This window comes from Macaca mulatta, chromosome 10 (assembly GCF_049350105.2).
Source record: "Macaca mulatta isolate MMU2019108-1 chromosome 10, T2T-MMU8v2.0, whole genome shotgun sequence".
Lineage (NCBI taxonomy): Eukaryota > Metazoa > Chordata > Mammalia > Primates > Cercopithecidae > Macaca > Macaca mulatta.
In genome coordinates, this window is record NC_133415.1 from 116,825,462 (window position 1) to 116,847,642 (window position 22,181).

At 62.4% G+C, this 22,181-nt stretch overlaps 2 protein-coding genes and 1 long non-coding RNA gene across 52 annotated transcripts in view; 1 reads left to right on the forward strand and 2 right to left on the reverse strand.

Annotated features, from left to right (window-relative positions):
- Window positions 1–18,387, reverse strand: UCKL1 (uridine-cytidine kinase 1 like 1). Of its 45 annotated transcripts, none has more exons than XR_013398554.1 (16): window positions 18,199–18,378; window positions 6,156–6,346; window positions 5,860–5,966; window positions 5,502–5,672; window positions 5,305–5,376; window positions 4,290–4,479; window positions 4,144–4,205; window positions 3,389–3,497; window positions 2,205–2,224; window positions 1,247–1,345; window positions 1,076–1,169; window positions 928–990; window positions 728–850; window positions 537–644; window positions 310–466; window positions 1–221 (listed from the first exon to the last, which is right to left on the reverse strand). XR_013398554.1 is itself a non-coding variant. In XM_077948124.1 (16 exons), exons 4-16 carry the CDS (start codon window positions 5,920–5,922, stop codon window positions 142–144), a joined length of 1,299 nt encoding a protein of 432 aa, XP_077804250.1. In that variant the 5' UTR covers window positions 5,923–5,966; window positions 6,156–6,343; window positions 8,074–8,161; window positions 18,199–18,378; the 3' UTR covers window positions 1–141.
- LOC107000327 (uncharacterized) lies at window positions 10,733–18,715 on the forward strand. 2 transcript variants are annotated; one of them, XR_013400127.1, is made up of 5 exons: window positions 10,733–11,816; window positions 11,914–12,233; window positions 13,372–13,647; window positions 13,959–14,299; window positions 16,197–18,715. It is a non-coding gene; the product is annotated as an uncharacterized LOC107000327 (long non-coding RNA). The 2 variants fall into 2 exon arrangements; XR_013400126.1 differs by having other exon boundaries at window positions 16,253–18,715.
- ZNF512B (zinc finger protein 512B) overlaps window positions 18,679–22,181 on the reverse strand; it is an 11,006-nt gene continuing 7,503 nt past the window's right edge. For all 5 annotated transcript variants that reach the window (XM_028828746.2, XM_077952204.1, XM_077952202.1 and 2 more), the window contains one exon: window positions 18,679–22,089. In XM_028828746.2, the coding sequence (XP_028684579.2) occupies window positions 21,838–22,089 (252 nt within the window). In that variant the 3' untranslated portion in view covers window positions 18,679–21,837. The remainder of the gene's footprint in view (window positions 22,090–22,181) is intronic.

Consider the following 22,181-nt stretch of genomic DNA (forward strand, 5'->3'; position numbering starts at 1 on the left):
TTTTTCTAAAGCTTTCTTTATTTTATAAAATGCATAAAATAAATTATACTGGTAACATTTTAAAAATTAACATCTTTGTATTCGGCAATCCTGGGTCAGGAGGCAGGAGGGTGGCGGGGACGGGGATGGCTCACTGGGCAGCTAACCCGTGTAGGCCACTTCCTCCTCGTCACTGCCATCGGGGACCGCGTCTGTCCCAAAGTAGCGGTCGCCAAAGTTCCCTGGAGAAAGCGGGCCAGTGTGTGGTGGGGCCTCCCAGGGCCACCCACCTTGCCCTCATGCACGGCTGAAGGGCCTGGGCAGCCTCACCAATGCCTGGGATGATGCGGAAAAGGTCATTGACCCGCTTGTCCACCGCCGTGGTGATGATTCTCACTCGTGGAAACGCATAGGCCACTGAGTGCACGCCCATCTCTGCCATGAGCAGTGACAGCAGAAAGATCTTGTCCTCAGGCACGTCGTGGTCCTACAAAGTGTATGGGCAGGTAAATCCCACCTCTGCCTGAACCTGCCCCGCCTACCCAGGGCCCACTCACCAGGAGCACGCGCACCGCCATCATGGCCGCGGCGCCCGTGGACACGGTGCAGTCCATGAGGATCACGTGGTCATCGCTGATGTCCTTGGGCAGCCTCAGGTAGTGCAGCTGCGGGCGGCACGGGTCAGGCTGCAGGTGCGGCTCCCTCTGCCCCCAGCCCCGGGCTCATCGCCCCAGCTGCCCCCACGCACCTCGGGCTCCCCGGTAAGCTGGTTGGTCTGGATGAGGATGGTGCCGATGCGCACGTCTTTGCACACAGCGCGCAGGGCGGGCTCCATGGTTTCACCGGCACGCAGGATAGACACACCTGTGATCTGCGGGGAGGGGAGGCTAAGCACCCACATCCCGCCCCAGCAGCCCGTCCCGCGCCCAAGTGCGCCCAGGCAGGTACCTGCTTCCCCGCATAGCACTTGCCCGCGTAGTCCTGCCCCTGCGGGGTCCGCACAACGCAGTCCTGTGGGGTGAAAGGTGAGGACTCGGTGAGCGCAGGGAGTCCGCGCCGGCTCCGGGACGCACCCTCCACCTCGCGGGCTACAAACCTGAAAGGGTAGGAAGGAGAGCGCGTGCTCGATGAGCAGCCGCATCAGTCTCTTGGAGTAGAAGATGAACTCGTCGCGACTGGTCTCCTTGTCCCTGCGGGGCCGAAAGTGGAGCGGGAGCGCGCGGGAGCGGGAGCGCGCGCGGGGCCTCCGTCCCCAGGTGGGCCCTACCTGATGATGGTGTGCATGCCTCGCACCTGCGGCGTGCTCTTCAGGACGCTCAGCGTCTGGGGCAGCGGGTGGCACTGGTGTGCCGAGGCCAGGGCAGCCCTGGGGACAAACCGATGGGGAACACTCAAGAAGGGGGTCTTCTCCCAGAGCTCTCCCTCCCCACAGGACGGCCGTGCACATCACTGTGGGGGGAACACATGGGCCAGGCACAGCAGGAGGTGGAGCGGGCCTGACTTCTGCCCGGGGCTGAGCTGCCAGGCAAAGGCGAAAGATGGTGGCGAACAACGGGGCAAGCTCACCATCAGGCAGAAAGCTGGGGGGAGGGTGTGAGGGCCCCTCCCAGCGCGGGACCCTCCTGGGCTAAGAGGAAGCAGGCACAGGGCAGGCTCACAGGTCTCAGACCCCAGGATGGGCGGGTTGTCCCCAGCCTCTCCCTGGGGGACAACTAAAGCTCTGTGGGGTCGGGCCCCGCCCTGGCTCCTCCGCGAAGTGGTGCGTGGCCCCTCGAGAGATGGGGGCGAGGGGCAAAGCTGGCTCAGTGCCGCTTGGCTGCCCTGCCCCGCTGCCCAAGCCTGGGGAGGGCAGAGGCAGGAGCAGGTCTAGGAGCAGCCAGGAAAAGGGCGGGACGGAGGCAAGAAAGAGGTGGGACAGGGAGGGGGCAGAGCGGAAAAGGGGCGGGGCAAGGGCAGGGAATGGCGCAGGGGCAGGAAGAGGAAAGCGGGTGGGGGGGCACGGAATGGGCGTGGCGGGGCAGAAGCGGGAAAGGGGCGGGGTAGGGAAGAGGTATGGCAGGGGCAGAAAAGAGGCGTGACACGGGCAGGGAGAGGCAGGGCCGGGAATGGGCTGTGGCAGGGGCAGGAAAGGGGCGTGACTGGCAGGGAAAGGGGCCGGGCAGGAGCAGGGACAAGGGGCTACAGGAAGGCGGGCACACAGCAGCACCACAGAGCACTCTGCTCACATATCCCAACGGAGCTTCCTCTGCTTGCCAGGTGAAGAGCATGTTCAGGGAGGGAACAGGGCAGGAAACGGGGGTTTACAAGAGAAGGAAGAGAACAAAGAGAAGGCTGCTTAGTTGGGGAGCAGGGCGTTCCCCGCAGGCCTGAGGAGGAGTGTGGGCGGCCAGGTCCCCAGCCCTGCCTGGCCCTCCCTCCTGCCCCCCACCAAGGCTTTCTGGGGCTGATGGAAGTGAGTGGAGCCACAGGCCAACACTTTCTCAGCTGACCAGACGATGGAAAATGTGTCTGGCTGTGTTCAGGTGTTTTTTCAAGTTTGAAACCCTGGAAATTTTTTTTTTCTCAGAACAAAAGCTTCAGGAGGAACCTGATGGGACAAGACCTGCGGGTTCCCTGGCCGCGGAGAGGGCCAAGCAGAGACTCATGCAGGCACAGGAGGTGGACGGCTGGTGGACGGGCCCTGGAGGCATTTCCAGCATTTGGCAAACTCTTTGGAGTGCTCTGAACACAAGGGCTCTCCCACCAGGTGGTTCAGTCAGGAGCCTCCCAACCCACAGAAGGCGGGGAGAAGGGCAGGTCCCTCGTGGCTGTCCCCCCGCACGCCTGCCCTTGGGGAGGGGCAGTGGGACACGGCCCCGGCCCAGCCCAAGCTTCTTGCTGCAGTTGCCCAGTTCCTGCTGGCAGAGCTGTGTGGGCTGCGAGGACAGAGCTGGGGCAAGCAGGACCCAGGTGGGTGGGAGGACAGGGGCGAGGCCCTCCCACCTGCAACCAGGGAAAGCTGACTGGTCCGTGAGGCTGGGCATAGGAGGCACGACAGGCTCCCTGGCTGCTGGGACATGTCTGTAGTCACTGCCCCAGGGGCCTGGCAGTGCTGCCTCAGGAGGACAGCTGTGCTCTCTGGGGTCAAATCCCATAGACAGACTCAGGGGTCAGGGGAGCCTCCAGCAAAGTCTGGCCAGGACAGGGTCAGGACCCCATGACCCTGGGCAAGCTACGTCACGTCTCTGTGCCTCAGTGTCCTCATCTGCCAGCAAGGGGAGGCCGAAGCAGGGCTGGGACCACTCCACACCTCCCCTTCTGTGACTGGGAAGAGCCGGCTGCCTGCCGGGCTGGACCACAGCCCAGACCGAGAGCTCCTTGGGAGTGTTGGAAATGCCTCCATCTGTGCAGACAGCTGTGCAAGTCTTACCTGACGCTGAGTTCACGCTGTGGCAGCAACACAGGAAGACACAAGGGAACGGTGGCGCGTCAGTGACCAGGGCAGGCGGCCAGGCCACCCCCACCCAGGAATGGTCATGCTGCAGGCCCGCAGGGACACAGCCAGTCATGGGGGTGGCAAGCTTCTAATGCTTCTAACCTGGGGACCACCTGGGCCAGACCTGCAGTTCTGGGTTGGGGCAAGAGCCAGGACCCTGGGCTCTGTTCTGCAGGCCTCAGGCCTTCAACATCCTCTTACGGAGTGTGTTCAGAGCCAGCCCAGGCTCCAGGGCCCAGCCACAGAATGCCTCAGGGAGCACGGGACCTCTGGTAGGGGTGTCGCTCCTGGGGTGACCCCCTGAGAAAGAGAGGAGCCTGGCCTGGCGTGGCACTCAGCAGTGAAACCCCCCAGTCCTGGGCCAGCAGGTCATGCCTGTCATTCCCAAAAGCTCAGGCTGGGTGTGCTGAGCAGGCTGCACCCTCAGCTGGGTCCTGAGCACCTGTACCCCCACCCCAGCTTCCTCAGGGAACCCAGGCCCTGCACGGCACAACGGGATGGGGTCTGGGCTGGACGATCCGACTGACCAAGCAGGCTCAGGACACTCAGGGCTGGTATCTGGCAAGGGACAGTGAGCACAGGGGGATGAGGGGAGCAGGCCACTGGGGGTGGTGGCAGTGGAGAAGTGGGTAGTGGGGCTGGGCTAGGCCGTGGGGACACAGGACCCTGCTGGGCTGAGGGCCACTCACCTCCTCCAGCTGGCTGTGCACGTGCTGCACGATCAGGTCGATGGCCACCGTGTTGCCGCTCCCTGGGGAGGGATGGGGGAGGGTGACTGGGGGCGGGGCCATTGGCCTGCCTGACACCCACCCAACAGGCAGCCCAGCAGGCTCACCTCTGGGCACCACGATGTCTGCCAGGCGCATGGTGGGCTGGATGTACTGGTCGAAGGAGGGCTTGACAAACTTGTTGTACTGCTTGATGACACCCTCGATGTCCCGGCCGCGCTCACTGATGTCCCGGCGCAGCCGCCGTACCAGGCGGATGTCAGAGTCTGTGTCCACAAAGATCTTCATGTCCAGGAGCTGGTGGAGACGGTGGGCCAGTGAGCGGCTGGATGCCAGCAGCCGGCATGGAGACACTGGGACCAGCCCCTGCAGTGAAGCCGCCTGGTCTGTGGGCCTGGCCAGAGCCACTTCCCCAGGGCACCCTGGCAGGTGGGAGGAGTGTGGAGGTGGGGGTGTCTGGGGTGGGGTGCTGCCCATCAGGGGCTTAGGTGAAGAGGCGTGGCATGGTGGCTGGCGAAGGACTCAGGCGGGAATGGGGCTGGGCATACGTGATCTCCTTTACTTTGCTTGAGGAAACTCGCACCAACACACTGGGGAACGGGGGGCATGGCGAGTTTAGGATCTATCCACATGCTCAGCACACCACAGTTGGCCCCTGAAGAGGCCTTGTGGAGGCTGGGGGTGGCTATGTGCTGGACAGTGGGGTCCTCTGGGCCTGTGCCAGGGGCAGGACCTGGGCCCTGGGATCAGGCCAACCTGAGTCACACTCAGCTCTGTCCTGAAGGCTCTTGTGACCTACAGCACAGTCTCTCAAACACACCAGCCCCGGGTCCTCACCTGTCCGTCAGGACCACAGCAAGGGACGAGAACGCCAAGAACACGCCAGGTATGAGCACAGGCCTCAGCCAGTGGAGAAGGAACCACTGCCCCAGCTCTGCCTTGCAGGGCCAGCAGATGGACTCAGCCGTAGCCTGCCTGGGGTTGGGGTTGGGGTAGGGAGTGGCTGGCCTAGGCCTATAGGGTGTGGACGCCTTGGGGACGGGGCAGGAGGACACACACGTCATGGACAGGGTGGCCAGGGCTAAGACACCAGTGGGGTGGGCATTCCCAGTGAGTGCTAACCTCCAGCAGTGTCTTGTCAGCAAAGGCCATGATGCCCTCAAAGATGATGACGTTTGCACCATACAGTGTTTTCTGTGAAGAGACCCAGGAGTTGTGGAGCCCGGCTCATGTGCCTGCGGCCCCCCGAGGCCCCTCTGCAGGGCCCTGGCCTACCCCCCGAGGCCCCCTCTGGCCCCCTCTGCAGGCCCCCGGCCTACCCAGTCCCTCTTCCGGCTGTGCGTGGTGAAGTCATAGACGGGCACCTTGACACTCTTCCCCTGCTTCAGTTTCTTGAGGGTGGAAATGATGAGGTCGAAGTCAAAGGCGTCCGGGTGGTCGAAGTTGAAGTTGTTGTGTGCGGCCTGTTCCTGCTGCTGCTCAGTCAGCACCTGGTGGGGGAGGCTGTGGGGCAGTTGCAGGCACAGCAGGGCCCTCACCCAATGCCAGTGGGCAGGGGCTCTAGGCCTCCCAGGAGTAGCCACGCTGGGGCTCAGATACCAGAGACTTGCATGTGCAGGGGTTCCAGGGTCAGGGAGAGGACAAGGGGGTCCTTGGGGGAGCTGGGCAGGGGCCCACCTTGTAGAAGGAGTCCATGGACAGCAAGACCACCCAGGGCACGTCCAGGGCTTCAATGATCATTCTGGCAACAGTGGTCTTCCCAGAGGCACTGCCACCTCCCAGGCCTGCCGGGGGGAGCGGAGACCCTCTATGAGGAACAGACGGGCTGCCCACGCAGATCAGTCCCAGAGGTACCCACCCCACTGCCACTGCCTGCAGTTGCCCGGCTTCCTTCTCCTGCTCCAGTGGAAAGCACTGGAGGGGAGCCGGAGGCAGGCGTCCGGCAGCAGGTCCCACGCTCCTGCTGCTCTCACCGATGGCGAAGGCCTCCTTGGACTGCGTGCCGTGCTCGTTGTACCAGGGCGGCCGCCCTGCGGTGTAGATGGTGCGCTTGCTGGTGCGCAGCAGGGGAGGCTCTGACTTGCACTGGCTGGTGGTCCGCTTCCGGGGAGAGTGCCCAGTGCCCACAGGTGGCAGGAGCCTGTCCAGGGACTCTGCATTGCTGCTGCAGAGAGGGCATGCTCGGATTTGGCCCAGGGCTGCCCACCTCCCAGGTACCCGCTGGCATGGCTGGCCCACAGGGCATCTCCCCACCCCCTCAACAGGCATGGCTGAGGTGGGCAGGCTCATTGTGGGTACATAAGAACTCTGCCTGGGCTGGGCGTGGTGGCTCACGTCTGTAATCCCAGCACCTTGGGAGGCCAAGGCAGGTGGATCATTTGAGGTCAGGAGTTTGAGACCAGCCTGGCCAACATGGTGAAACCCCGTCTCTTCTAAAAATTAAAAAAAAAAAAAAAAAAAATTACCTGGGTGCAGTGGCAGGCACCTGTAATCCCAGCTACTAGGGAGGCTGAAGCAGGAGAATTGCCTGAACCCGGGAGGCAGAGGTTGCAAAGAGCTGAGATCATGCCACTGCACTGCACTCCAGTCTGGATGACAGAGCAAGACTCCACTTCAAAAAAAAAAAAAAAAGAAGCCTGCTTGCAGCTGGGCCACAGGACACACAGACCCAAGTGCTTAGCCTGGCACAGGCAGACCATCACTGTCCACACAGCAAGGACAGAGGGACAGCAAACAAGGACAAGGGAAGGAGGAGAGACACTACCTTGGGGCCATGCTCATCCTGCTGGGTGGACGGGCACTGGCTGGGCCAGGCCCTGTCCCCAAGGGGACTCAAGGTGGGCATGTGAAAGGCAGGCAAGACCCCAAAGTGGACCATGTTCCCTTCCAACCCAGCACACTCTCTGGGCAGCCAAATCGCTGCCATGCTGAAGGCTGGGTGCCCAAGGAGATGTGAGGGTAGCACGTTGGTGGAGGCGAGGCCAGACCAGGTTGTGCGCACACAGCCAGGGTGAGGTCCCCAGACATGACCAGGCTGAAGGGCTCAGGGAGAGAGGCCAGAGGGCTCAGCCAGGGCCTGATCCTCCTGCAGTGACAGCAGCCCTGCATAGGGTGGTCCCACGGCCTGGCCTCTCTGGCTGTCGGAGTGCCAGATGGGGGACCCTGGGCTGCGAGCCTTATGGGAACCCCATTCATTCTTGCTGTGGCCCCTCCTGGGTCCCCAAGATAGAAAACTCCGGTATCTGGCGAACACTAGAGAGGAAATGCTGCAGGCTGCCTGGGAGGTGAGCATGAGCCTGCCCAGGGGAACAGGGAGCCCCTAAAGGCTGCAAGGGGGAAATCAACAGGAGGAAGACACAGACCTATGCTGGGTGGCATCTACATGCACTGCACATGCCAGACCAGCACTCAGGCGCCTGCCAACTTGTCAGTTGACATCCTCGGGCGGGCAGGGGCCGTGACTGGCCATGGAGCCCTGGGAGAGGCAGCCTCTGGGGAGGCTCAGTGTGGCCCCGTGCCCTGCCGGGGTGGGGGACAACGTGGCGCCTGCCCCGTCTGTTCTGAGAGGCTCGGATGCAGAGCCTGGTGTGAAGATGCCAGGAGACAAGACACAGGTCCGGCAGAAGAGACCACGCTGGCCATGGTGGCCTCAGCATCATGTTTCAGGCCTGCCTGGGAAGCTCTCAGGGGTCAGCACCTTGGCCCTGCAGGTCATGGCCCACCCACATGGGGAGCAACTCAGAACCACAGCCACTGCCTGTGCAGGGCAGAGCCCCGGGGGCAAGAGGGAGAGTCCTGTGCAGGGCAGAGCCCCGGGGGCAAGAGGGAGAGTCCTGTGCAGGGCAGAGCCCCTGGGGGCAAGAGGGAAAGTCCTGCAAACAGCAGAGCCACCTCTTTGTAGCTTCCTGCAGCGGCACAGTCTGTCCCCTGCGCTCTGGAGTTCACGGGAGATGGAACACTCCACAAATGCAAGATACGCCTGAAAATGACACAGAAACACAGGTGCGGAGAGGGAAAGGCATCCTGAGAGCATCGTCAGGGGAGAAAAACAAGCTGGAAGGAGATACGACTCCATCGGTATAAAATCCAGCAAACAAAGGACGCTCACCCGCATGTGCCTGGGTGTAAGAGGGGGGCAGGGGGTGTGAGTGTGAGGGAGGAGGTGTGTGTGTGAGAGGGAGGGTGTGTGTGTGAGGGAGGGGGTGTGTCTGCGAGAGGGAGGGTGTGTGGGTGAGGGAGGGGGTGTGTGTGTGAGAAGGAGGGTGTGTGTGTGAGGGAGGGGGTGTGTGTGTGAGGAGGGTGTGTGTGTGTGAGGGAGGGGGTGTGTGTGTGAGAGCGAGGGGGTGTGTGTGTGAGGGAGGGGGTGTGTGTGTGAGGAGGGTGTGTGTGTGTGAGGGAGGGGGTGTGTGTGTGAGAGCGAGGGGGTGTGTGTGTGAGGGAGGGGGTGTGTGTGTGAGAGGGAGGGGGTGTGTGTGAGAGGGAGGGGGTGTGAGAGGGAGGGGGTGTGTGTGAGAGGGAGGGGGTGTGTGAGAGCGAGGGGGTGTGTGTGTGAGGGAGGGGGTGTGTGTGTGAGAGCGAGGGGGTGTGTGTGTGAGGGAGGGGGTGTGTGTGTGAGGAGGGGGTGTGTGTGTGAGGGAGGGGGTGTGTGAGGAGGGGGTGTGTGTGAGAGGGAGGGGGTGTGTGAGAGCGAGGGGGTGTGTGTGTGAGGGAGGGGGTGTGTGTGTGAGGAGGGTGTGTGTGTGAGGGAGGGGGTGTGTGTGTGAGAGGAAGGGGGTGTGTGTGTGAGGGGGTGTGTATGTGAGAGGGAGGGGGTGTGTGTGTGAGAGGAAGGGGGTGTGTGTGTGGGGGGGTGTGTGTGAGGGGGTGTGTGTGTGAGAGGGGGGTGTGTGTGTGTATGAGGGAGGGTGTGTGTGTGAGGGGGGTTGTGTGTGAGGGGGGGTGTGTGTGTGAGGGGGGTGTGTGTGTGAGGGGGGGTGTGTGTGAGAGGGAGGGGTGTGTGTGTGTATGAGGGGGGGTGTGTGTGAGGGGGGGTGTGTGTGTGGGGGGGTGTGTGTGAGGGGGGTGTGTGAGAGGGAGGGGTGTGTGTGTGTATGAGGGAGGGTGTGTGTGTGAGGGGGGCTTGTGTGTGAGGGGGGGTTGTGTGTGAGGGGGGGTTGTGTGTGGGGGGGGTTGTGTGTGTGGGGGTTGTGTGTGAGGGGGGGTGTGTGTGAGGGGGGTTGTGTGTGGGGGGTTGTGTGTGAGGGGGGGTGTGTGAGGGGGGGGTGTGTGTGGGGGTGTGTGTGTGGGGGGGGGTGTGTGGGGGTGTGTGTGTGTGGGGGTGTGTGTGTGAGAGGGGGGTGTGTGTGTGTGGAGGGTGTGTGTGTGTGAGAGGGGGGTGTGTGTGTGGGGGGGGTGTGTGAGGGAGGGGGGGTGTGTGTGAGAGGGGGGTGTGTGTGAGGGGGGGTGTGTGTGAGGGGGGTGTGTGTGTGTGTATGAGGGAGGGTGTGTGTGTGGGGGGGGCTTGTGTGTGAGGGAGGGGGTGTGTGTGTGTGGGGGGGTGTGTGTGAGGGGGGTGTGTGAGAGGGAGGGGTGTGTGTGTGTATGAGGGAGGGTGTGTGTGGGGGGGGGCTTGTGTGTGAGGGAGGGGGTGTGTGTGTGAGGGAGGGGGTGTGTGTGAGGGGGGGTGTGTGTGAGAGGGGGTGTGTGTGTGTTTGGGGGGGTGTGTGTGGGGGGGTGTTTGTGTGTGAGAGGAGGGTGTGTGTGTGTGGAGGGTGTGTGTGTGAGTGGGGGGTGTGTGTGAGGGGTGTGTGTGTGAGGGGGGGTGTGTGTGAGAGGAAGGGGGTGTGTGTGTGAGGGGTGTGTGTGTGGGGGGGGGTGTGTGTGAGGAGGGTGTGTGTGTGAGAGGAAGGGGGTGTGTGTGTGTGTGGGGGGGGTGTGTGTGAGAAGGAGGGAGACGTGTGTACACTCCAGCCCTAACCATGATCACCCTCTGGCCACCAAGACTTGGAGCAGCAACTTCTGTCCCACTGGAATGTTTTTTAAGCACAGGCCACTTTTTTACTATAAACTAAACCGCAGTCTGTCCTTGGAACGGGCCGTCCCGCTGCCGCCAACGCATCAGGGCCTGGCTGCGGCATCAAGCCCGGTGCTTCCCCAGGCCGGCGGATGGCTGAGGACGCGGCCGGGACAAGGCCCTTCCTGCCTCGTGGGAACACGCATGTTCCCGGCGGCACACTCCTCCCCGCGCACCCGTGACACCCACAGCCAGGGGGACGGTGTCCGTGGACACACACGGGGGCAGTGGGAGGAGAGAGCCGAGCCCGACAGGTGACAGGCCACCTCAGCAGCTCTCACGGGCCAGAGAACAGTGTGGCAGCATGGACAGCAGCGAGAAGACTCGCCGTCTGCCTGGCGTGGAAAGTGCGCCGCGCCGCTCCTCGGAGACAGCCTCTGCCTGTTTCTGTGCCAGCGTCAGGGAGCCAGCGCTGGGAATAATCGGCCTCACCTCCGTGGCCTCGGAGATCGCTCTGGAGCTGAGCGCTGACGTCAGCAGCAGGGCTGAGCACAAACAACACAGCCAGGCGCCAAGAGAACCAGGAGAGGGGGCCCGGGGACGGCGCCACTGCGCGGTGCCCTGAAAGGGGAGCAGGTACCACGGCACCGCCCCGAGACCGTGTGTGGGGGCCGTGGCTGGAATGGGACCTGCACCCCACCTGCCTGAAGGGCTGTCAGTCAAGAAGGAAGATGGGACCCAGCAAACAGAAGCCACGACCCCCGGGGCCCTGGACGGACGCTGCCAACGCACCAGCAGTAAACACAAGGGCCTGCAAGGCTCACCCCCGGGGCCACCCCCCCAGCAGGTGGTGACGGATGCCCACAGCTGGGGACAGTGCGGCAGACCAGCTTAGGCCCGGCAGATAGAAACGCTCTGATGGCCATGGACGCCGTGGTGGGCAGAGAAGAAATCCAGGCAGCCCCTCCCCTCTACGCCTAACCCCAGCATCCGTGGGAATCACCCACGGTCTTCAACCTCAGAGAGGAAGCTCTGACACAATCTGACTTGCAGAGGCTCCCCAGCAAAGCTCCCAGCACCGCGCGTGCGGCTGCCTGCACTTCCTCCGCGTACCCTGCACGCCAAGGGTGAGCCCACTAATGCACAGAGCTGGGACGAACTTGAGGGGCAGACACCAGACGGCGGAGGCTGGGCTGGCACCGTGTCAGCTCCCCACTGGAAGTCTCCTGGTGCTCAGGCCTCTCCAGCAGGAGCCTCCCAACCCCCCATTTGTGGCTCCTCCTCATCCTGCTGAAGTAACCACAGATCCCTCCCGAGGCACACGCTGGCCCTTCTGCTGGGAGCCGTGCCATGCAGTGGAACAGTCAGAAGCAGGCCAGGATGATGTGCCAGGAACCCGCCTCACCGCAGGCCTGTGACGGTGTCAGGCTGAGTCTGCACCAAGCCCAGCCCCACTACCTTCTCCAAAGCTGGTCTGTCTCTGAGAGTCAAGGACAAAGCCTCCCCCCACTTTTCACAAGCAGCACCCCTTGACAGAGGAAAGCTGGCCGGGTGTGGTGGCTCATGCCTGGAACAGCCCTTTGGAGGCTGCAGGAGGGGGACTGCTTGAGGTCGGCAGTTCACGACCAGCCTGGGCAACATGGTGAGACCCCCGTCTCCACAAAGAAAACTTTAGAATATTAAAAATAAACAAAAAGAGAGGAGAAAGTTACGCAACAAACCTCATTTCCCGTGAACAGATGGACAAGAGTGCTTCTGGCCACAACAACAAAGGTTAATTCCAGCCCAGAGGGTTCCGAGCCGTAACCAACACAAGAAGAGACGTGCCCAGACCAATGGCCCCAGGCAGAACGGCGCCTTCGGCCATGGGCTCTGCGCGGTGCCCGAGAGCACCTGCCAGCCTGTTTGATTCCTGACACCCACAGACGTGCACCAAACACAGGCCTGAGTGGCCAGGACCACACAGCACAAGTGGGCGCCCCTCGCAGCAGCGACCTCCGGCCGAGACTCACCTGCCTTCTGCTCCAAGGGCCCGGCACCCTGAGATCCTGATGCCAGGGTAAGACGGGGGGCTGCTCATGGTCGAGGACACGGGTGGGTGCTCCTGAACAGCGAGTGGCCCCAGGGGTGGATGCGTGGGGGCTCAGGCGCAGGCAGCCGTGGGGGGCATCACCACCTCAGACCCACGGCAGTCCCCTAAGGCAGCTCAGGAGCTCCGGCCACCTGAACTGCCCGTCCATGGGCAGGACTACTCCTATGGGCAGCACAGTGGGTGCAGAGCCGGGGGCTGGGGGTGAGACCCTTGGCTGGTAGAAGCTGCCTGCCAAGCGTCAGCAGAGACTCAGCAGCTAGGAGGCCCTTGGAGCCCCTACCGTACTGAGGGCACAGCACGCACTGCCGTCCTCAGAGGCCAAGGCCACAGGCATAAGAGGATCACCCAGCTGGGGGCTTGTGTGTGCCTGATATTAATAGCACTGGCTTTGCCTGGTGTGGCCCTGACAATCCTCGGGCCAGCCCTTGGTGTGAACTGCCCCCTCCTGTGTGTGCGCTGGCACATTCGGCCAGCCTAGGGCCGCAGGCTTGCGGAGGACCACCCTGCCCCATGTGCCTGCACCCCTCCTGGATCCCCTGGAAAAAGCTACAGTCCCCTGGCCTGCCTGGGGCTACAGAGTGAACCCCCGACAGCAGGACAGGGAAATCTGAGGCGCCTCTTGGCCAGATGTCCCGAACGTCAGTGCTGAGCTGGGCACCCCATCCCTAGCCCCAAAGTGCTTCCGACAGGCGTAAACAAATCTGAAACTCCACCCCCTGGCACCATCTGAAAATAACTGCCCTGCCCTGCCCCCACTCACGGGGGATCCTGCAGGGACCTGCAACCACCCAGGGCTCACCACCCAGGGCTCAGCAGAGCACAGCGGACACAGTCACCTCTCCGAGAGCCCACAGAAACGGGGGTTCCGCCCCACCCTCAGCAGTTTGTCAAGGATGTGCACAGAGAGGTCCTGGCAGCCCTAAGCTCTCCCGGGGCGGACAGGTCACCATGGGAGTCAGCCTCCTCCTACCATGGGTTTCTCTTGGAGCTTCTAGTACTGAGGCAGGGGCTGCCAGGAGCTCAGGGAAAAGGGAAGACTCCACACGGAGGTCACACTCCTGGGAGCTGCCTCAGAGGCAGGACTGGCCCATCTGTCTGTCCACAGGTGCTTCCTCTCCTCATTCTGCTCCCCGGAGGCGGCTACACTCCTCATCTGGGAAGTGGGCAGGAGACAGCCCAGGGTCGGGGGAGGCAGAGGCTGTCCTGAGCAGGGGCGCGGAGCCTGGGCTCCTGGGAGCCGTGTCACTGGCTGGGCTGTCTGAACAGCAGAGTGGACTCAGGTTGGTCTACCTGGCATGGGCATGCTCTGGTTGCCCCAGCTGGCCAAGAGACCCGTGGAAGCCAACACTATGCTGGCCAGGCCAGGGACGCACGAGCCCAGGTATGCAGCTGTGAATGGAACCACCAGGCCCCACCCTGGAATCACGCTGCCTCGCTGCAGACCACGTGGTCCCCAACATGCCCCTCCAGGAGGCTGCTCTCGGCCACAGCAGCCCACGGCAGGAAGGGGCCGCTCCCAGCGGGGAGGGGTGGCCTGCCCTGGTCCCATTCACTGGTGTTCCTCCCAGGTTCTGACTTGCTGAGCTGGGCGGGTCCGGAGAACTCCCATTCCCACGCCACCCACAGGTGCTGACACCGCGTTGGGGTAAGCACTGCCCAGGGTACCTTCTGCCTAAGGTTTCCTCCTTGCAGGTGAGGCTGAGGCCAGTGGTGCTGGAGGCTGCCTTAGCCACTTCTGGGCACCTCTTGCCCCTCCCTCACCTTCAGCCATCCTACTCTGGGCCACAGCACAGTCGAGTGTGGCTCAGACCCCTCCACGGACCCATGGCTTGCCTCAGTTTCCTCCCCAAGGACAACAGCAGGTGCATTACAGGTGGGCCGGCTCACAAAGACCAAGGCAGACGCCTCATCGGTGATAAGGGCACCATAAGTGTCGTCATCGTAAAGAAACAAGCACAGGCGGCCGGGCGCAGGGCTCACGCCTGGAATCCCAGCACCAGCTCACAAAGACCAAGGCAGACGCCTCATCAGTGGTAAGGGCCCCATGAGTGTCGTCATCGTAAAGAAACAAGCACAGGCGGCCGGGCGCGGGGCTCACGCCTGGAATCCCAGCACTTTGGGAGGCCAAGGCGGGTGGATCACCTGAGGTAGGGAGTTCAAGACCAGCCTGACCAACATGGAGAAACCGGGTCTCTACTAAAAATACAAAAATTAGCTGGGCATGGTGGCACATACCTGTAATCCCAGCTACTCAGGAGGCTGAGGCAGGAGAATCGCTTGAACCCGAGAGGCAGAGGTTGCTGTGAGCCAAGATTGCGCCACTGCTCTCCAGCCTGGACGAGAGCAAAACTCCCTCTCAAAAAAAAAAAAAAAAAAAAAAAAAAGAAATAAGCACAGGCAGCCGGGCACGGTGGTTCACGCCTGTAATCCCAGCACTTTGAGAGGCTGAGGTGGGCAGATCACCTGAGGTCAGGAGTTCAAGACCAGCCTGGCCAACATGGTGAAACCCCATCTCTACTAAAAATACAAAAAATGGGCCAGGTGCAGTGGCTCACACCTGTAGTCCCAGCACTTTGGGAGGCCGAGGCTGGCCGATCACGAGGTCAGGAGATCGAGACCATCCTGGCTAACACGGTGAAACCCCGTCTCTACTAAAAATACAAAAAGTTAGCCGGTCGTGGTGGCAGTCGCCTGTAGTCCCAGCTACTCGGGAAGCTGAGGCAGGAGAGTTGCTTGAACCCGGGAGGTAGAGGTTGCAGTGAGCTGAGATGGCACCACTGCACTCCAGCCTGGGACTCCGTCTCCAAAAAAGAAAGGAAAGAGGCCGGGCGCGGTGGCTCAAGCCTGTAATCCCAGCACTTTGGGAGGCCGAGACGGGCGGATCACGAGGTCAGGAGATCGAGACCGTCCTGGCTAACACAGTGAAACCCCGTCTCTATTAAGAAATACAAAAAAAACTAGCCGGGCGAGGTGGCGGGCGCCTGTAGTCCCAGCTACTCGGGAGGCTGAGGCCGGAGAATGGCGTGAACCCGGGAGGCGGAGCTTGCAGTGAGCTGAGATCCGGCCACTGCACTCCAGCCTGGGTGACAGAGCGAGACTCCGTCTCAAAAAAAAAAAAAAAAAAAAAAAAAGAAAGGAAAGAAAGAAAGAAAGAAGCCCAGGCATGTGTGGAGACTGGAGGCAGGGCTGCCCCTCACCAACTATCCACAATGTGAAGGAAACTAGAAGCAAACATCCAGCAGCAGGGAGCGCGGGGCATGGAAACCAACGCCGAGGAAACAGCCGCAGGAGAGAGCACAGAGGGAGAAAGAAAGGCTCAGGTACTCCCTTGCTGTGGTTCAGGCCTGTTCTACCACCCCTGGGGTCACCACTGCCCACAGACCTTCCTGTTGGATGCCTGAAGCACGGCGCCTCCTGACAGGTCAGGTTTTTTTGTTTGTTTTTTGTTTTTTGAGACGGAGTCTCGCTCTGTCACCCAGGCTGGAGTGCAGTGGTGCGAGCTCAGCTCACTGCAAGCTCCGCCTCCCGGGTTTACGCCATTCTCCTGCCTCAGCCTCCCCAGCCTCGCCCGGCTAGTTTTTTGTATTTTTTTAAGTAGAGACGGGGTTTCACCGTGTTAGCCAGGATGGTCTCGATCTCCTGACCTCGTGATCGGCCCGTCTCAGCTTCCCAAAGTGCTGGGATTACAGGCTTGAGCCACCGCGCCCCGCCGACAGGTCAGGTTTAAGGGAAGTTTGCGGGATAACTAAAAAGAGGCTGGAGGGAGGAGGGAGCAGGGAGGAGCTAGCCCACAGGAGCCAACGCTGGCCTGACCCCTGTGCCGGACTGACTCTGGAAGAGTCATTGGGGCAGCTTTCTCAGGCGGGAGGGGCACTGGGGGGTTGGGGACTTGCACTGGCCCACGCCACCACTCTGGAAACCTTCCCTCAGCAGGACCTGCTCTGCACAGGTCATGGGCAGCCTCCCTCTGCTCCCCACTTCCACAGCTCCAGACTCCATCTCAACCACAGCCAGGAGTCACTGCTAACACCACAAAGGACCTGTTCCTGCACCAGCATGGGCCAGCTCTCGGGCAGGTGCCCGGGACAGAGTCACGAGTGACAAGCAGACAGTAAACAACGGGCGAGATGGACAGACTGACTGCTGGGATGACACGGCAGGCGGAACTGGAATGGTGCTGGAGGAGCCCCAGCCCTGGGGACAGACCTCCACCTGTGCACAGACCTCCAAGCTGGAGCCTGCTCTGGAACACCAAGGGCAGCACCAGAGGTTGTAGAGGGGCAGACGCAGGAATGCTGGGGGACACACTCGGGGAACAGTGAGAAAAGCCCTAGGCTGGGGCAGAGGAAGTCCGCAATGGTACAAGCATCAAGACACAAAGTGCAAGAAATTTGCCTAAGACAAGAGGCAGTTCCAGGGCAGACCGGGGCCCCTGGAGAAGGGTGCCGCAATCTATCCTCACTGCCTGCAGCTTCCCTCCTGTCCCTTGGTAACCACACCAAACAAAGATAACAGCAGTCTCTGCCTCCTCAGACACCGCGAGGACCACTGTGCCCAGCCCACTGTCTGTACACAGGGCAGGCCCAGATGGCTGCTGCCACCAACCTGTGTTATCTGGGAATGCCTTTATCAAGAGCCCTCAGTGCTTGTCTAGCATTGGCCTGCCCCACCTTGGGTTAAATCAAAGCCTCTTTGGTGGCCGGGCACGGTGGTTCATGCCTGTAATCCCACGGAGGCTGAGGCAGGCAGATCACTTGAAGTCAGGAGTTCGAGACCAGCCTGGACAACATGACAAAATACCTGTCTACTAAAAATACAAAAAAATTAGCCCGGCGTGGTGGCGCACACCTGTAATTCCAGCTACTTGGGAGGCTGAGGCAGGAGAATTGCTTGAACCCGGGAGGGGGGGTTGCAGGGAGCCGAGATCCAGCCCCTGCACTCCAGCCTGGGCGACAGAGTGAGACTCCGTCTCAAAACAAAACAAACAAACAAAACAAAGCCTCTTTGGAATCAACAGAGGACAGACTCAGGTCCTATTAGACTCCAGCCATGCAAAGCTCCCAGTCAGTGCCCACTGGGAGGGTAGGGACTGAAAGGACACAGGACCACGGGAAAGCTCTTTCCGCCCAGCAGCTCCTGGAGAAGAGCGACCCTGTGCCGGGACACCTTTCCCCCGGCGGCCCCCCGCGCAGCCCATCTCTGAGGAAGTCCTGGCTCACAGCGTTTCTGACCAGAGTCACAACCTGAACCCAGGCAAGAGGCGCCTGAGTAGGAACAATCCCTTCCATGGGGACCCCTCGGCTCCCCAAGGGACACTTCAGACGGGAAGGGAGGGGCAGCGCCCAGAGCGCCCTCCTGCAGCCCCGGGCACTGCGTGGCCACCGCCCCCTGACGGCCACGGCCGCAAAGGCGCCGCGCAGGGCTCGGGTGGGGTGGCTCCTCCCGCTGCACCCCCGCAACTTCCCCACCTCATGCTCTTGCAAAGCCCCAGCAGAGCCTCGAAGGTGCCCCGCGCGTGAGGGGCAATCAGAAGGCACCGTGCGCCGCCGCACCCCCAAATCCCGACCCCTGGCCTCGCGGGTCGGGCCGGGCCACACCCCGAGCCGACAACACTGAGCAACTCGCACAGTCGAGCAGGCACACGGCCCGCTGGGTGCTCAAGGCCGAGGGCCCCACCCACTGGCGGCAGAGACCAAGGTCAACGCTGGGGGTGCGCAGCCGAGAAGCCTGCTGTCTTGGGTCAGGTCCGTCCTCCCGGCCGCTTCAAGCCCGCAGGGTTCCGCCCGGCACGTGGGAGAACGGGGCGCCGCCGCCTGGCCTCCGGGAGTGGGAAAGTTGGGCTCGCGGCGGGCACTGACCACCCTCCCACCTCGGCCATGGCTGCGGCCCGTTTCCTGCTCGCCAGTGAAGTGAAGGCGGCGCCCACGCCTACCGGTCCTCGCACGCGGTCTCGTTTTTCTCAGCCTGCCGGCCTGGCGGGTCTCGGGCCGTAAGTGGCGACGTGGGCGAGGGGTCGGCGTCCGCGCGGGCCGGGGGCGCAGCCATTGCGCTCGGAGGCCTCTCCGCGGGCCGGGCTGGGCCGGGCGGCGCGCGTGGGCCGCCGGGAGCTGGTGGTTCCCTCTCCCGCCCACCGCGGACTACGAGCCCCACAAGGCCGCGCGTCGCGCACTACGAGCCCCACAAGGCCGCGCGTCGCGGACTACGAGCCCCACAAGGCCGCGCGTCGCGGACTACGAGCCCCACAAGGCCGCGCGTCGCGGACTACGAGCCCCACAAGGCCGCGCGTCCCGGACTACGAGACCCACAAGGCCGCGCGGAGGGCACGCGGGACCCGTAGTTCTACCGCCGCCACCACGTGCCCGGAGGGCCCCGCCCCCTGCGTTTCACCACAAACTCAGTCGCACAAAAACCCTGGAAAAAAATCAATAAACATTTATTTGATACAGTCATTTTAATACATACAGTGATGGCCCGTCCGCACGCCATTCGGGACCAGGGCGCGGGGCGGGGACGAGGACCGGGGACAGATGGTCACAAGGCGGGCGGGGCCCGAACTCACCGTCGAAACATCTCGCAAATAAACACTTTGTAGATAGAATATATATGTATATATATATGGTTACAAGTGATAGCTGGAACCTCTTTCAAAATGCACTTATGTACTGAGAACTGGCATTAAAAAACCCAAACCAAGAAACCCAAAGCACAGGACGCGCGGCCGCGAGGCAGGGGAGAGCCTGGGGCCCCAGACCCCGGCCTGGGGGAGCCGCCTGGGGCCCGCCAAACAGGGCACGTGGGGGCGGCCCCTCCCGGGGTCAGGCTCACTGGCTCCTTCCCTTCAGGGCCACCAGGCAGGAGGGTCAACGGTCACACAGGAGGCACCCTCACCTGCCTTTGCACCAGCAAATAAAGTGCATCCCATTTTCGTGAGTGTCGGCCCGGTGAGTCAGCCTTTCCGGGCCCTTTCCTGTTCTTAGGGCAGGGGGCGTGCGCTGAGCCAGAGGTAGAGCTGCAGAAAGGGCCCCGACTGGGTCCCGGGCAGGGCCGGCGCCCACCACACTCTGGGGGTCTGCTATGCTGGTCCCTCTCACTGAGGGCTCCTGGAGGCCTATGTGGGCCAGCGTAGGGAGTGGGCAGACCCTGCTGAGCTCCACCCAGGGCCCTAGCCCTTGGGAGGAGTGCTCTGCAGACCAGCATGTGGGAGAGGGAGGGAAGAAAGGAGGGGTCAGACCCAACAGCCACTTCTGACAGTAGCCCCCACGCCTACCTTAAAGACAAAGGGGGTTAAAGTGCTAAGCATCAAGGTATCCAGGACTCCTCTTCCCACACCAGGGATTATCTGTGGGCTTTGGGAGTGTCCCAGAAACTCACCCCTAGCAAAAACCAGACCCTCTTCTCTCCTCCCCAAGGGCCAAGTACCTGAGAGGCTGGGGCAGGCGCACGACACCCTGCAGAGGTGTTCAGGTCCACCCTCCTCCCGCCATTGGTGGCAAGGACAAAGTGCACCTAGGCCCCTGCCCAGTGCCTGCTCCCCTCGCCTCCCGGGGCTGCCCCAGCAGAAGCTGTCAGACCCCACCCTCCACCTCCAGCCCCACCGGCTGCACCAGTGAAGCTCTGGGACACAGGAGGGAGAGCCTCCCCGGACCCTCTGACGCTGGGTCACGCCCATCTCTGCCCAAGCCTCCATCCTCTCATCAGGCCGAGGTGTGCGTGGGTGGGGGAGTCCAGGTCTCCACACCCCCTCCCTAGCACATCTGGCAAGGGTTGCTGAGGGTCAGAGCCTTCTGGCCCAAGGATAAAGCCAGAGACAGGAAGTGTACTGCAACCCCAGTCCCCAAAGTGCTCCTGGAACTTGTCTCCCTACTACTGCAGGCCGAGCCCAGTGGGGACCCTTCTCCCTGGGGGATGGGTGAGGGTGGGTGCTGGGGGCAGAGGCAGTGCCCAGTCAGTACTGCCTCCCTGAGCAGCAAGGGACCCAAACCCCAGAGACCCACGCCCTGGCCCAGCCCAACCCCCAGGCCCACCGTCTGCACCAGGAAACCCTTAGCACCAAATGTCAGATTGTGAGTTTTTGTATAAAAAACAATTTAAAAAAAAGGTTGTTACTTGTCACAGCAACAAGACTGGCATCCACTACACCCAGGAGACACACGCACACGGGCAAACATCAAAATTCACATCGTCCAGGGTCAGTGGGGATGAGCCCTCAGCCCACTCCCACCCACCCTGGAAAACGGCCTCCCTCCAAAGCTGCCCCCTCAGAGCCTCGTCCTCCTTGCAACGCCGTGGTTGGAAGGCAGGACCCCAGGGAGGCAGCCACAGGCTGTGGCCCCCTCTTCCAGGCACCCTGGACTCCCTGCCTGACCCCTGCCCAGCCTGTAGACCCAGCCGTCCCCCGGGGCACAAAGGGGGCAAAGACAGCTCTGGAGCTGCCATCAGCCTGCGTGACTTTGGCCGACCCCTCCCCTGGCTGGCCTTCAGTTCCCGTATCAGTCCACACGACCAGAAACAATGGGGGCCGGTTAAAAAAAAGTGGGGAGGGGGCTCCCATGAGAGCTCGGCCACTGGGCCTACCCAGATTGGCAGACAGAAGGCTGCCTTTCCCCCAGTGGCCACTCAGAGCCAGGCCAGCTCTGCCCAGCTTCCTGCCCCACATGTCCGTGGGCCCCAGGAAGACCCCAGAGCCCAAACTAGTCCATCCCTACTCCATGAGGCTGCTCCAACCTAGGCCTGCAGTGCCAGAAGGCTGAACACTGGAGGGAGAGCATACTCCAGGGGCCCCACACCCCCAGGGCTGGCAGCTGTGTTGAAGGGCATCAAGCTCCTGCTGCCCTGTAGGTGCAAGAAGCAAAACCCTCCCTTACCCCAAGCTGGGAGCACAGACAGGCCTGTGGGGCAGGGCCTGAGCACAGCAGGGATCACACTGACAGAGGAGCGGCAGGGGTGGGGTAGGGGGCAGCCCTGGAGAGGTAGAAAACAGAAGCAGGGGGACCAAGTGGGTGGCCAAGGGCAGGCAGGAGCCTGTCGGGTCAGCATGGCAGTGGTCAGACGGGGGTCTGTCCTGGGAGGTAGCTGGGGGTGCTGGAGTTCCAGTGTTGGGTGGAGGTGAGGCCAGGATGGTGGCTGCCGGCTGCCAGTCGCTCAGGTGCCCTCACCAGCCCAGAACCACAGGTCACCAGGGATGCCTGAGCCTTGAGGGAGCCAGGGTGGGGACCCGGCAGGGCCTGAGGAAGCAGAGCCCGGAGGCCAAAGGCCATCTGCCTGCTCTGCACTGCAGCCCCTGTGGCACCAAGACCCCAGACACATTCCCATGGGGAGGGGCAACCCTCCCGGCTATTGCACTTCTGCTGGACACACCTTGGGGAGCCCCAACCCAGGTGTGCCCTGTGGCAGCCTTAACAGGGGAAGGGCCACCTTCAGGGAAGGGAGCGTGGCTGGCTGCCCCCACTGGACAGATGAAGAGGTGGGGGTGGGGGATGGAGAACTGTAGGACAGAGGTCCCGGAGCTAGCCCTGCCTTGAACAGAGGGCGGTGTGGCAGCTGCATGGGGGCCAGGCCCCACCCGCCAAGCTCACTTTTCAGGCGCCTTGCTGGCTCCCACCTTCCGGCCAGTGGAGCCCCGGGCCCCCTTGTCTTTGCATCCTAGAGGCCAGTCGTCCCGGCGTGGGGGCAGCTTGGCCACAGGCTCCTCTGGGGGCCGCTCCTTGGGCTTTCGGCCCCGCTTCTTCCCACCTGCCAGATTTTTTTTCTTTTCCTTCTTGGGCACCAATGAGTCCTGGCTCCTGTGTTTGGGAGGTGGGTCTGCTGATGTTCGGAACCAGTTCTGGGGAGAGAAAAGCGCTGATGAAGGCCTAGGACTGGATGCTGAGCACCTGAGCCAGGTGTCGCCTGAGAGCTGAAGACCTGTCTGCCTTC

Coding starts and splice junctions, on each gene's coding strand:
- UCKL1 (XM_077948098.1), bottom strand. CDS start 18,311: ATGGCTGCGCCCCCGGCCCGCGCGGACGCCGACCCCTCGCCCACGTCG. Junction 6,347..18,198: donor GAGACCGCGTGCGAGGACCG/GTAGGCGTGGGC, acceptor CCCTCTCTGCAG/CAGCAATGCAGAGTCCCTGG. Junction 645..727: donor AGCTTACCGGGGAGCCCGAG/GTGCGTGGGGGC, acceptor TGCCGCCCGCAG/CTGCACTACCTGAGGCTGCC.